At 46.9% G+C, this 14,268-nt stretch overlaps 1 protein-coding gene across 1 annotated transcript in view; it reads left to right on the top strand.

Annotated features, from left to right (window-relative positions):
• BCAS1 (brain enriched myelin associated protein 1) overlaps window positions 1-2,738 on the top strand; it is a 73,433-nt gene extending 70,695 nt beyond the window's left edge. The window contains exon 14 of the mRNA XM_037133661.2: window positions 2,074-2,738. Within this exon, the coding sequence (XP_036989556.2) occupies window positions 2,074-2,148 (75 nt within the window). The 3' untranslated portion in view covers window positions 2,149-2,738. The remainder of the gene's footprint in view (window positions 1-2,073) is intronic.
• Window positions 2,739-14,268: the final 11,530 nt, after the last annotated feature.

Raw genomic sequence — 14,268 nt, 5'->3', positions numbered from 1 at the left:
CTTGAGCATCTGGTAGAACCCCAACATGAGACAGCGCCCACAGTCACAACTGGAGACTCCTGGGGAAGGTGAATCCTAGCCTACAGCTGAGTCCCCAGGGGCTCTAGCTCCTGGCGGAGTGCGGACCCTAATCATGCTTCCCTCAGTCATTTCCAAGGCAACCATGCATTTGTGCTTGTTTGTTTGTTATTTGAGTGTTTGCCCAGAGTTCGGGTCGAACCATTACCTGCCAAGCTGCAGTGCCCTGGGCGGTGTATAGCGTGGGGAGGGCGGCGTTCCAGAAACGTTCAGAGCTCACAGCCCTGGGGCCTCCCGTCCAACACGGCACGTGTCCTGGTCTCTGCCCCAGAGACTAACAGGGCACTATTACATACAGTAGGGGCTCGATACATGTATATACCATACTATATATGATCCTATTCCAGCCTATACTATGTATACACTGCTCTGCTGCATGGTATTACATGACAGTATTGTGTACACTAGGTTATATACCCTTCACCATAGAGTCACCTACTCCGCATACTGCACACTGTATATGCCAGACACGGGTGGGCAAAAGGAGGTTTACAACTGTATGTGCAACACAGTATTCTTGTGTCATTTATTAACTATGGTGTTATTCTCTACACAGACAACTGTAGCCTACTCGTCCCATTTCTGTACATACTATGCTGTGCGATGCCACCCTACACATGTTTCCTATTCTACAGGGAACATACTGTGGTCCTACTATCCTGTAGTATATTTCCTATGCTCCGTGCTCTACTCCCCATACTGGATTTATGTATAGCTGGATAGATACAGACATAAACTATTCTGTATACACCGTCCTATGTTATACTGTGCTGTACTACATTATACTACACAACACTATCTATAGTGTATTATCATGTATTATATAATTTGTATAATATATCATTATACAATAATATCGTGTTCTATTATTATATAATGTATAGTATCTATATATCATACTATGCTATACTATTAGTGCTTTACTATAGAAACTTTCCTGTGTGGACTGCCTGCACTATACATGTTCTCTACTGTACATACTGGCCCGTATTATACTGTACCACCCTCCACTGTATTCGCTGAACTGTAAAACAGGGCCAACAGTAACTGAGCCCCTGATGCATGCAGCAAGGCAGGTAAGTCTCAAACCCACAAGAAAGGAGCTAGGCTCAAAGCCACCCTCTGTGATCCCGTTGCTATGGCGCCCCGAGGGAGGAAAATGTCTGGGAAGGGCGAACAATGTACGGTGGCCAGGGTCGTGGCCAGGGGCAGGGCTGACTACAGGGGGGTCTGGGGGTTGGGGAGAGATTCAACTGCTCCACATTTTGATTTTGGCGGTGGTCACGTAACTATTTACATGTTGGTCTAAGGTCATAGAGCTCTGGGCAAAAAAGGGTTAATTTTACTGTCTGTAAAATGACAGAGAAAGGTTAAATAACAACAAAACAGTAATAATAGTACTTGACTCCTGGCATTTATTCAACCACATTCAGTTAACAGCTACTCTGCGCCAGGCCCTTGCTGGGCACCAGGGAGGGGACAGCAGACAATGCTCGGGGCTTTCGTTCGGGTGAAGAGAGACCTTAGATCACATCGCTTCACACGTGGTAGGTTTTGTAAGACAAGGAAGCAGAGCCGTGTGGTCAGAAAGTCATCAGAGAGGGTGACTGCTGTGGGCTGTCATTGTGGAGGGACTTTGCACCCCCATCACTGTCCTAAGTGCAGTACAAGCACAAACTCAGTTTATCCCCAAACAACTCTCCCAGAGGAGGTGTGTCGCCCCCATTTTAAAGATGAAGACACCGACTGAAGCTCAAGCTAGTCATCCAAAACTGCAGAGAGCTCGAAAGTACATAACCAGGCACTGGTCAGAAAGTACGTAACGTAACCAGGCTTGGGCTTCTGCTGGGAGACCGTTCTCTTACCTACCACCGGCAAGCAAGGTGTATTTACTGAGCACAGCTCTGGGCACAGAGTAAGTGCTAAATAAATGGCAGTTGTGGCTAATTGATATTACAGCTCTTCATTAGGAAATACTGCTTTGTTTCTCTCCAGGGACCAAAGCGGATGTTGGACGCTCAAGTGCAGACAGACCCCGTATCCATTGGACCAGTTGGCAAATCCAAGTAAACAAATGACCACAGTTCCCACCAAGTCCTCCTGCCACCGAGATGCCTCCTCCCTGCCCGTGCCCCCCCCCCGCCCACTCCATGTATATATGTTTCCTCCTGATGGCCATCGAATGAAATTCTGCCTCCAAACTAAGCCTGGGCTGTTGTATATTGAGGTGTATTATTTACGTTTCTGGTCCAACCTGTCCTGGTAAATAATTGCAAGGGTGATGTAGCAGGTTGACCAGTCAGGTCAGCAGAGTCGATGGTGGGGGGTGGAGTGGGGGGAGGAATGCATTTTCTGGTGAAGTTATGGGAAATGGCAGGAGCAAGTAAGTTGCAGGAAAGAAGTGGCTGCTGGGAGGAATTAAGCTTGGCAGTGAAAACGCAAGCTCATTCGCTCCACGTGAAGAGGAGGGACTATAAAATCTGTTTAAGTTCCCATTTCAAGGAGGGAAGACATGGGCTCCCTACTGGGAAGTTGCCAGTTTCCTGGAGTGGAGTGTAGGCAGAATGAAAAAAGGAATGAGTAGGAGTTGTTTCTCAAATAGGGTCCTTGAAAGTTATTGACGAGAGGGCTTGAACCGATTTGGGAAAACAATTGCTTTCTTGAGGGTTACAGCTTCCCAAACAAAACAAAACAAATGTCATAAATGAAGCTGCAAGTTTACTTTGCAACACAAGGGGGCGCCCGGGGCTCCATTTTAATCCTGAATCCGGTGTCCCTAACCAAGATGTGGTCTCCTGTGATCTTACATTATTAATGTTTCTCAGATGGCCGGGGGCTTGCCTCATCTGTTCTGTCTGACACTTATCTCAAGTCTGTCTGTAATTTCCTAATGTTCTCAGGATGTGCTCTGATAAAACCCGCCCCATAACCCCAGTTAATAAAAATTTACAGAAGATTATTCAAATACCTGAGGTTTTTTTTTAATACTTGTACAGAGGAGTAAATCGGACCATGGGTCTATTAAAATGTACTTCAAAAGTAGCATATGATTGACAGATATCATGTACCTTGTATCTTTCTCTGATTTAATAAAAAAATACATTTACATCGAAAGCATCTTTTAATTTTCCACTTTTAAAGCAGGTCTCTCATATCCTATGTCTGAGATGCCTTTATCTTCCCCAGTTAAAAAATGAAATAAAATAAAAATCCATGCTCTTCCTCCAGCTTGTCTTCTCTCCCAGCCCCTCTGAGTCTTCTCAGGACATGGGCACACACGAATACTAAAGTGTGCACAGGGACGTTTGCCTTTAAGCGCACACCTATATGAAAAGTGCTGTCTGGGACCAGGCTGCCCAGAGCAGAGCCTGAGACAGGGGTTCATTCCAATGTCTGTAAAATTACCGAGGGAGGGTCGCAGAGGAAAGGGAGGAAGAGAACAAGGCCGGGAAGGGGCTGAGCAGAGATTGGGCTCAGCTGGGGTGGAGTCGCCTAATCCCCAGGGGATCTGCCGCATGAATTGCACCCCTCAGCTGGTGCTTCCTTGAGCCAAGGGGGCAGGCGTCTGTACCCTTGTGGGTGAGTCAGGGGCCACCCTTCGAAGTGGTGGGAAGGGCAAGCTGCTTCCAGTGCGCTGGGAAGCTGGGATCTCTTAGCAGCCAGGGAATGTCCGCAGCGTGGGTGTGTCCGCTACAGACACATGCATACAGATTCACATTTGTACATGCACACGTAAGTGCGGACAGGCGTTGATGCATACGTGTCCACATTTATACACAGAAACATAAATGCAGACAGGAGTAGAGAAATACATGCACACATTCACATCACACACAAATACCTGCTGTAACAGACAGACATACACACTCAGCGGCTAGTACAAATCCATCACCTGTGATCTATCACACATTGATCAAAAATAAATTGAATATATTCTCCTAAGTCTGCACTTAAGGCAAATAAAACCATGGCTTTGGCCACAAGGCATTTAAAAAATGTGTTTGGAAAAAGGTGGCGGGGGGAGAGATACCTCTAAAAATCCGGTGAGGGGCCCTTGGCTGCCAGGGCCTGCTGGATGCTGGGTTTCATATAAAGACCAGAGGCGTTTCCCGGGCAGCTGAGCTAGTTTATCAGGCCCCTGCCTGAACCCGGAGATTACTCAGTGTCTCTGACTCACCCACTTGAGAATGACCTCAGGCCGCTTCAGGTCCAAATGCTTAACTTGGCACAAATCAGGACAAAGCCCTTTGGGGAAGCCCTGGTGAGGGGTGACCTTCCCTCAGCTATGGGCCATTGCCGTCCCAGAGCTTGAGGAGATTCTAGGGAACCAGACAGCTGGTTACTTCTTTGTCTCAACACACCAGGGGGATGGCCTGGGCCCACAGCAGTCCATGAGGCAAGGTGGCAATATCATTTGCAAGTTTCACCTCACTGGGCACAGGGGCTTTTGGCCCCGATGAGAAATAACCTCAGGGGGAACTGAGTCACTAACACAGAAGGAGCCCTCCCATCCCTCATCTCCCCAGAAAGAAATTTTTAAAAATTTTTAAAGAGGTACTTTGCCGAGAATTTCCCTGCAAAGCATGCCAACAGTTTCTGTGACTGGTTCCCCATCCTCCCAGCCAAAAAAGAGAGCAATCTTTTCATGAACGTGCTTGTGTGTTAGTTTTTCTAAGGCTGAACATAGAAGGCAGAGCTGACTTATGTGGGGGACTCCGTACCCAGCTGTAGTTAAGAAGCGAGTTAAAATTGCATTCTTGAGTTTTGTGCGGTTTGTGTTTTATGGGGTTTTTTGTTGTTGTTGTTTGAGGTGAGAGCCCATTCCTGAGCACTTACAATAAACACTAATTTCCATGGCTCGCGCTGAACTCAAGTGAAAACGAGCAGAAAGCCCTGAATGAGCTCAGGAGAGTTCTCGGCACTGCCTTTCCCAGGGGCTCCAGTTCCTCCGAGCGCCCCTCCCCTCGCACTGCCAAAAAGCCACAGCCAAGCCCTTAAACCCGCCTGAAACTGAAAGAGAAATTAAGACCTGGGGGGGGGGAAGGGGCAAAGGTGCCCTTCGCAAGTGTGCATTCTCATTTACTTGTTTACTTATTTGTTTTTAGGTGCACACGGAAATGTGCCTTCTCCAAAGGCCAGAAGAAGTGGCCTTTCCCAAGAATTGAGCTCTTGAACTGACGTGGCTGCGTGTTGGGAACACAAAAAACAAACCGAAAAAAGATGCCGATTTCCAGTCCCACCTGACGGAGACTTTTGGACTGATACCCACAGAAGAATTCATTCAACACCGCAGTTCTTCTCAGAAGCCCCTCAGGTCCTTCATGAAGTCATCATTTGGGGGCAAGGGGAGGCATACCCCCCAAAATGCCCCAAAGGGAGGAAAAAGAGAAAGAAAGTGGAGTTGTCACGTTTTATTGTAATCCCCACCCTCTGCTCTTTAAACAAATTATCGGGGATTTAAATTTAAACACACACACACACACACACACACACACACACACACACACACACACACACTGTGGCTGGATCGTCCTTGGTTGTTTGCAAACAGGCCAGATGTAAATTAGATTCCAAGAGGCTGGAATCCCCTGGCTCTTTAAACACACCCTGCTGGCTCCTTCTCAAAGAGCCTGGGAGGGAGCCGATTTCTACTCGCTGAACCTGACAAATGTCGCATCTCGTGTCAAATAGCCCCAAATTGATCTTCAGCTTTTAAAAAATGCAGTCGGCCAGCCTATCTCCCTTCCAGAGCAGGAAGGCGATTTCAATGATTAACTCACCCAAGGAGCAAAGGCAGAGAATGTGCTTTGCAGACACACACAGGAGGGGAAGGCTCCGTGCTTCCGCGGTGCCCACCCTCCCCGGGTCCCCCGTTAAGCCTTTTGAAAAGGCAGTTCCCATGGTGAGTAGAATGAGGCTCTTCTGGGGTCCCGATCTTGTCCGCTCTCGCAGTGAAAATAAAGTGGCCAGGCCCGCAGAAAGGCCTTGCTCCATTAGGGAGAAAAAGGAATGACTTACTGAGCAACAACTTCGGGACATTTGTAATTCAGATCTTTAGCGCCAGCCTGACTGGCATTCAGGATTTGTCCCTTTGCATAAATTGGTCTTCTGGGGAGTTTAACCCTTTCGCCTCCGTTTGCCTTCCCCAGAAAGCGACTCCTTGGAGCCTCTCCATCCTCCGGCCCTTTAACTAGCCAGAGCAGACAGGGACACCCATGCAATTTCACCAGAATAAGGGTAATAATAATAATAACTTAGGTTATCCCACTTCACAGTTTATAGAAGGTTTTTGAATGCATTATCTAACTTAAAGCTGTATGCCCCTAACTGAATTTAATTGCTTCCTTTGTTACATTTCATTACGAGGGGACTGGCTTGCACCTGTACAGCTTCTCCGCCCCTCCCCAAAGGATCCCCACTTGACAAAATGGCCCCCAGCTGCCTTCCTGATAATGTGGGCCATTGAAAGAGCGCATTACTTAATTTAACCTCAAGGAGGACGTCTGTGTTTAAATCTGGCCACATGGGGGAGTTCCAGGACCAGGGGTCCTGTACTCTCTAGCCAGGCCCTTCTCCCTGATAGCTGAAATAGGAGGTTGGGCCTTAGCAAGCGTTAAAGAATGTGTTCGTTGATTGACTTTTAGAAAGCAGTCAGTTTAATGAAGAAAACTAAAACAAGGGGGCCAAACTGGGCTTGCTCCATCTCCCTCCGTGCTCACGGCCGCTCCACCAAGTAGGACTATGGTTATCCCAGTGCTCAGGAAGGGAACTGAGAGGTCCAGCCGACTGTCCTCTACTTAGCTGAGTGTGGAGACTTGGGAGGGAAGGCTGGTGAGGGTGACTTAATGCTTTGAAGCAACATCAACTTAAGTTTTTGCAATCACATTATTTTTCCTTAAGCTTCTTCCAAGACTGGGCTGATAGGCATGGAAAAACCAACCAAGTTTATCTTTGTCGGGGGTGGGCTGGGAATCACAGATCTGGACATAGTAAATTCTCAATAAATATCGGCTGCATGGATAAATTGATAGATCAACAGTCTGCGGCCACATCCTTTGGGAATTGAGTTGCCTCTGGTATGAACTTATCCTAACTTTCAGTGTTCGGTCACTCTAACCAGACATCCACCCTCCCCAGGTGGCCGGCCCAGTGCGGCCTCAATCATGATCAGCATCACCTGAGAACTAGGTAAAAATTCAAATGATTGGGCCCCACTCCTGACCCACTAGGTCAAAAACGCTGGGCTTAGGACCCAGGTGGTTCTCATGTAGAAGAAAACTCGAAAAGGGCAGAGCGACCACTTCACTGAACATGAACTTAGAAAAACCAGCCCCAAAGATGCAAAGATGACAGCTAACATGGGACCTGACTTCTCGCCAGGTACTGTGCGCCCCGTGAATGACCTTGTTTTCTGCCCATTTTACAGATGAGGAAACGAAGGCTTAGAAAGGAAAGCAACTCTGCCCAAGGGCACACACGGCAGAGCCAACGCTGAAATTCAGCTTGGGCTCTTTAAGGCATGTGTTCATGTTTGTGTGGGAGACAGGCAGCAAACAGACAGTGATACGACAGTGTAGGAGCGGTGGATGCAGAAGGTTGTGGGACTCAGGAAGTACAGAGAAGAGCCGAAGGGTTCCCAGGGAAGAGGAATGCAAAAGCAAGTAGTGCCATGAGGCTGGAGTGAGGCAGCCGGCGGGTAGGTGAGACGGTGGAGAGTGGCGGGCATCGAGGCCACGTGGGAAAGAGCTCTGAGTCGGTTTAAACTTCCTCCCAGGGCCAGTAAGGAGCCGAGGGAGAGGTCTGAGCTGGAGAGTGACGTACTCAGATTTGTAGTTTGGTTGCAGGTCCGATCTCACACAAACTCAATTCAACCAGGAGTCATTGCATGTCTTGAACTATCTACTAGAAATAATGTGTGATCATTTTCTTTCTAAGCCTCTTTAAAGAGGCTTCAGAAATACCCACTTACATAAAATTTCTAATTGGCTTTAGCCCTTAGGTGGATACTTAAATGCTTATTTCCAAGGGTCATAAATGTGAATTTGGAATTCGGCCCCATGCGCTCAGATGATCCACACCTGTGACCAAGGCTGTGTGATCTTTGGCAAGTTACTTCACTGCTCAAAGCCTCGGTTTGTTCCTCTGTAGAATGGGGATAACAATGCTACTTAGCTCAGAGAATTCCTGAGTAAGGACACAATGCATTGTATAGCACGTACGCACCGTGCCTAGTGAGTAATAAGTGCTCACAAAGCATCATTGACAAGATGCAGGGGCAACCTACTCAAGGTAGAATAGATATGTTCTCTGTCTTGAGCTGAAAGACCGCCCAGTCTTTAGGACACCCTTAAACTGCATCCTACTCTCTCCGCATCCAGGTAACTAGATGGCTGGCTGGCTTATCCAAAGCAAGAGAAAGGAGGGTGGAGAGAAGAGTGGGGGAAATGTTTGTCTCTGGTATCCATCCCATTCTAAACTCAAGTCCCAACTTCCGGGAGGGAGACTGCCTTTGGCTTTCCTGGTTGTATGTACCTATGACAGTATATTAGCCAGGTTGCCATGGTAGCAGATGCTGAGTTCGCTTGCAGCAACGACCGCTTCCCACCTCAAAGACTCCCCGTTACTCCCTTCCCTTCTGGGTGGCTTTCTCCAGGGGCTGTGGGAATTTGTGCAGCCCGTATGCAGGGCATTCTGGAAGTGCCTGAAACCCAAGGCCCTCCTGGGCCTTCCTCCACCAGGGAATGAAGGACAATAGCAGATAAATAGCTCAGTTTCCCCATTCACTGCTTAGTGGGACATTTTGGGGGTGTCTTCTCCATGTTCCCACAAGGGTGGCCAGCAAGACAGAGCCCTAGCTGCCCCCAGCAGTAACACACTGATGGACACCCCACCCTCACCCCCGTATGTACTTCCTGGGGCCACTTCCTGAATAAAGGACCTGCATCTGCGTTCTTGTGTCAGGGTCTGTGTCTCTCATAGGGTTGGGTCGGGGAGAATCTAGCTTGTGCCAAGTAGCTTCATGGAGGGACATTCCTATGGGCACCAGGGTTACAGGTGCTGGATGAGCAGAACAGACAAGCATGTGACAAGGAGGCCATCCCGACTTTGGATGCAAAAAGGAAGCGTAACTACCATGAGGGCCAGGCAGAGAGAAAGAGGTGACGTCATGGGAGCCCCACAGGAAAAAGGGGGTGCCACGTGGGGGTGGGGCAGGCAGCTGGGACCAGAGGGGGTTCTTCACGAGCCCTGCTTTATGATAGGGTGTCAGGGCCTTCCCCTGGCTGAAACTAACAAGTTGGCAATGGAACCTGGGCAAAGCTGTCCGAAGGGCAATATGGCAAGAGGAGCTTAGGGCCCTGGTGGAGCGGCTCAGCTGGTCGGAGCCCCATTCTGTACACCAGAAGAAGGTTGCGGGTTCGATCCCTGGTCAGGGCACATACCTAAATTGCAGGTTCAATCCCTGGTTGGGGTGTGTATGTGAGGCAACCAGTTGATGTTTCTCTCTCTCCTTCCCCCTCCCTCTTTAAAATCAATAAGCATATCCTCAGATAAGGATTTAAAAGAGAGAGAGAGAAGCTAAGAGCGAACGGGCAAGTGCCCAGCACATTCTGAAACCCCGCTCTGAGAGAAGACAAAACCATTCCGAGCGCCCCATTCCGTAGCCTGGATCTGAGCAGACGAGTAGATTATGGTTCCAGTGACAACCCTGTCACTTCCTTTACCTTGAGAACTGAGTGCTGGTTAACCACACAGGCTCCGGTCCGAGAGGCCTTGGTTGGAATCCCAAATTACTTAACTTCTTCAAGCTTCACTTTCACACCCATAAAATGAAGGGTGGGGCCCACGGCGGGATCCACCTCGTGGGCCTGCCATGGGGGGGGGGGGGGGGGGGGTGGTTAATGATATATTCCAGGCAAAGCAGTTAGCACTGCCCAGCACACAGTAAGTGCCTAATAAATGCTCATGCTTATCAGCCCATGTCGAGATTCAGCTGCTCTTCGGCTATCTGGCAGCCCATTAAAATTCCTGCTCAAACTTGTTTCTTCTCTCTATCACTCCAACCCCCAGCGTCGATGTCTAGAATCTGCCTCTAGTCTCTACTTCATTGCCTTAAAAAAAAAAAAAATCCTTCCACTTTCACAGAAGTTCTGCCAGAACTGCAGGAGGAACAGCCTCCTCCCTCCTTGGCTGGAAGCCCCGGGCCTCCGCCGCCCCTCCCTCTCCCTCGGCCAGTTGTTAACCGGCAGCTTGGCAGTTTGGAGGATACAAAACAGGAAATAACGCGCCCGTCCTGACTAAGGCCGAAATCTCCTGTGCAAGCCCTTCATCGGGCCCATTTCTTCAGCTCTCGAAATCTAGAGCCTTGAAAAACTCAGGTCCCCCCCCTCCGCCAAGACTCTGGTTCTGCTTACTTGTTTCCTTCACAATGGACAACCTCTTTACACCCTGAAAGAGAGATGGTGAGAAAGAGCGAGGCGGGAGTCGAGAATGTTTTCAAATGTTTTCAAAGTCAACCACAAGACAGAACAGGAAATTCTGGAAGGGGGGGCGGGAGGGATGTTTCTTTAATTCCTCAGTGAGTGCCACTGCAACCTAAGACAGCAACTCTGGACAAAACGACCATTCTAGCATATTCTCTGGCGGTCGAGGCTGACCCAGAGGGAACTGCAGTGCCTTCTTCATTCAGGGGCTTAATGGACAGTGTGAGAGGCACAGACTTCAGCCGACTCCGTGTCTGGCTCAGGCAGGAGTCGTTTGTGGGGTGCCTGCCCTGCCCCTGCGTGGGGTGGAGAGGGCCACGATGGGCTCCCAAACATCCCAAACAGGCAGAATTATGTCTCCCTGCCCTGTGCCAGGTCAAGTGCAGGGACCTCCCGCAGGCTACCAGGATCAGAAGGGGTGGCCCAAAGCTGTTTTGTCGTTAAAGGCCCTGAAAGTCCATCCTAACTGGCTTCTTCTGCCTTTTTTATTTTTTCTCACTTTCTGAGCTTTCCCCGGCAAATCTGAACTATGTGCTTTATTAATCCTTAGGGTAAATCATTGTCCTTAGCAGTGATTTTTATCTGAAACTGGGGACCAACCCATTAATGTTAAGCCAGCATATGGGAGGGGGTGGAATGGAATGGAATATCTCACGTCATAGTACAGGTGATAGAGGTAACAGTGATTAGTGAAAGGTTAGGGTTTTATTATGAATATGTACATATAGATTCCATATATATTTCTTACTATAATTTATAGGGATAAAAGTTTAAAAGTCTCTGGCCTTTATTTAGTGGTTAAAAGTGTGGGCTACTGCCATGGCTTGGAATCTCAGTAATCTTTCAGGGAAATCCCAAGCCATTTAATATGTAACAATTCTCTCTGGAAAATCGGCCAAATAGCTAGTTTCAGATCATCTCACCTACTGAGAATAACTAGAAAAGCTAGACCAGAAAAAAAATTGTTCCGAAGGCACGCTAAGACAGGGACACTGTGCCCCATCGCTCGAGAGGGCCGCGAGGGGCTGGCCACGGACTGCCCAGCAGAACTGGTAGAAGCTAGAAGATAAAACTCTTCACAGAAAAAATTAGGGGCTGAAAGAAAATAACTTGCAACTTGTAATTCTATACCTAGTAAAAAATATCCGTCAAAACTTAAGATGAAATAAATACCTTTTCAGACAAGCAAAAAGGGAGTGAATACATTACCAACAAACTCCCAAAAGATGAAAGGAAGTTCTGTAGGGGGGAGGAAAGTGATCTCAGATGCAAGAATAAAAACTTAGGAAAGAATAAAGAGCAGCAAAATGATACATGTATTAGTCAATCTAAATAACTATTGACTGTATTCAAACATAATAATAATAGTCTCATGGGGTTTAAAATATACGTAGAATTAAAATACATTACTGCAGTAGTATAAAAGGCAAGCAAGAAAGAACAACCAGGAATTAAACTTGTCCTAAGTTCCTCACACTGCCTGAGAAGTAGTAAAAGCACTAATTTTGTTAGACTCTATTAAGTCAAGAATCACACTTGTACTCTGTAGGGTAATAAAAAGAAAGAGAAAAGAAAAGAAAATATGGAGATAACAAGCTAATAGAGAGGAAAAATAGAATGATCTGAAAAATAAGATCTCATTAATGCAAAGGCCATAAAGGAGAGAAAGGGAAACTCATAACACTGGAACTAATTGAAAACAGTTGATAATATATTCATATGGTGTTAGTAATGTATTAAGAATTGCATTACATGTAAGTGAACTAAGTAACACGATTAAAAGACATTGTCATACTAAATGAAAAAACCAAAACCCAACTATATTCTGCTGACAAGAGGCAAACCTGAAGTATAAGCACACAGAAAGAATGAAAATAGAAGAGTAGAAAAGACATAGCTGCACAAACTAACCAACAGAAAGCCGGTGAACTATTCTGGTACCCGATGAAGTAGATTTTAGGGTAAGAAACAATATAATACCGGGATATATTTTATAATAACAAAGAGGGCCAGTTCCACCAGAAAGATAGAAAAATTCTAACTCTATGAACACCTGGTGATATAGCCTCAATGTAAATAAAGCAGAAACCACCAGATTTAAAAGGAGCATAAGAGAAACCCCACAATCCTAGAGGCAGGCTTCAACATTGCTCTCTCAGTAACTAGTAAATGAACCAACAAAAACACATCAGTAGGAATAGAAAAGTTTTGACCAACACACTTGACCTAATTGACATTTATAGAATAAAGCAACCCCAAACTGCAGAATATATATATATATATATATTTTTTGAGGGGCACAGAGGACATTTCCCAAAATCAACATGTGCTGGACTATAGAATCGGTCTCAGATTGAGACTCAGGGGCGGCAGGGTCTGCTGTCAGAGAGGATGTGAGCGTGAGAGAAAGAGGTTTCTCTTTCTGAGAACGATGAAGGTTCATGATGAAGGACTCCGTGCTCCCAAGGCCAGAGCGACTGATCCGTGCTGCACGTTAGCACTTTGGAACACGGGTGTGTGTATGCGTGGGCACGTGGGCACATGTGGCAGTCAGAAGGCCATCAGGAGAATCTCCGAGTGTGAGTCACCCCGGGAAGGAACCTGCATCCCACTGAACATGGAGCAATTATTCAGGCTTGGTTGCCGGAATACTCCCAGGGTGAAATAATTTCCTGTTTTAATCGCTGTCTTCTCAGTTGAAGTGTTTGCTGGTCTGGTGAACTGGGCTGCATTATCCATTTCAATTTGGAAGGGTGCTCACACAGAAGAAAAAAAAACTCTATGAAAGTCCCACACAGTCGATAGACACTTCTGGAAAAGCGAAGTGTCCACTCAGCGCCTGTCCTCTCTGATCAGAGTGGCACTGGTTTATTCACCAACAGAGTGTATCAGCTGTGAGTCTGGGTCTGGGAGAGTGAGGAGCAAGAACACAGAGAAGCCTCCAGTACAGCTAAGGCGGCATCTACTTCAAAGGCCAAACATCAAGGAAACACTGTAGAAAGTCCCACGCTCATAACTGGGTTACATACCCTGGTGCGGTATGCTTGGAGTCGTAATTAAGAGCATTCAGGAACTCCATTCCACGAACTAGCCCTAAGACATTGGGCTTCAGGAGAAATATTGTGTCTCAGCTTCGTCTCTGTAAAAGGAGGCTGACGTCATTAATGCGCTCATCATCAGAGAACTAAATCAGGCGCTATTCACGGGCTGCTCGGGGCATAGCCTGGGACCGAGTCAGCATAAAATCAGCATTTGCAACTTTGATTCCCATACCGTTTCAAACACTTCTTTCCTTTTGTATTGTGAGACCACAATATTTTTTTAATCTCAGGAGACAATAAAGCTAAAAACTAGCATCACCCCATCTCCCTGATTCAATCTTATTTTTCAATAGTCCCTTCAAATATATCTTATATTGATCACTTCATGGTGATGAACACAGGTATATAGCAGATGCTCGGTGAAGTGCATGTCCACGGCCCAACCGACCGATTCAATGCATACAACCACTTTGTATTATGTTTTGTGTACTTTAGTTACAGCTCTATATGATATGATATTATGTTATGTTATAATTATATTGTGGACATTCCCTTTGTTTTTAATGAGCTACAGGATCCCAATTTTTGTGGCTCCAGGATCTCTCCCTGTGTCAGTGTGTGAGCTGTGGCCAAGCCTGTCCTCTTCCCCTTTAAGGTTCTGGAAGGAA

This window comes from Artibeus jamaicensis, unplaced genomic scaffold (assembly GCF_021234435.1).
Source record: "Artibeus jamaicensis isolate MK-2021 breed Jamaican fruit bat unplaced genomic scaffold, CSHL_Jam_final contig_685, whole genome shotgun sequence".
NCBI classification, from domain to species: Eukaryota; Metazoa; Chordata; class Mammalia; order Chiroptera; family Phyllostomidae; genus Artibeus; species Artibeus jamaicensis.
The sequence above is the reverse complement of the archived record's forward strand: the minus strand, read 5'-3'. Positions and strand labels throughout refer to the sequence as shown.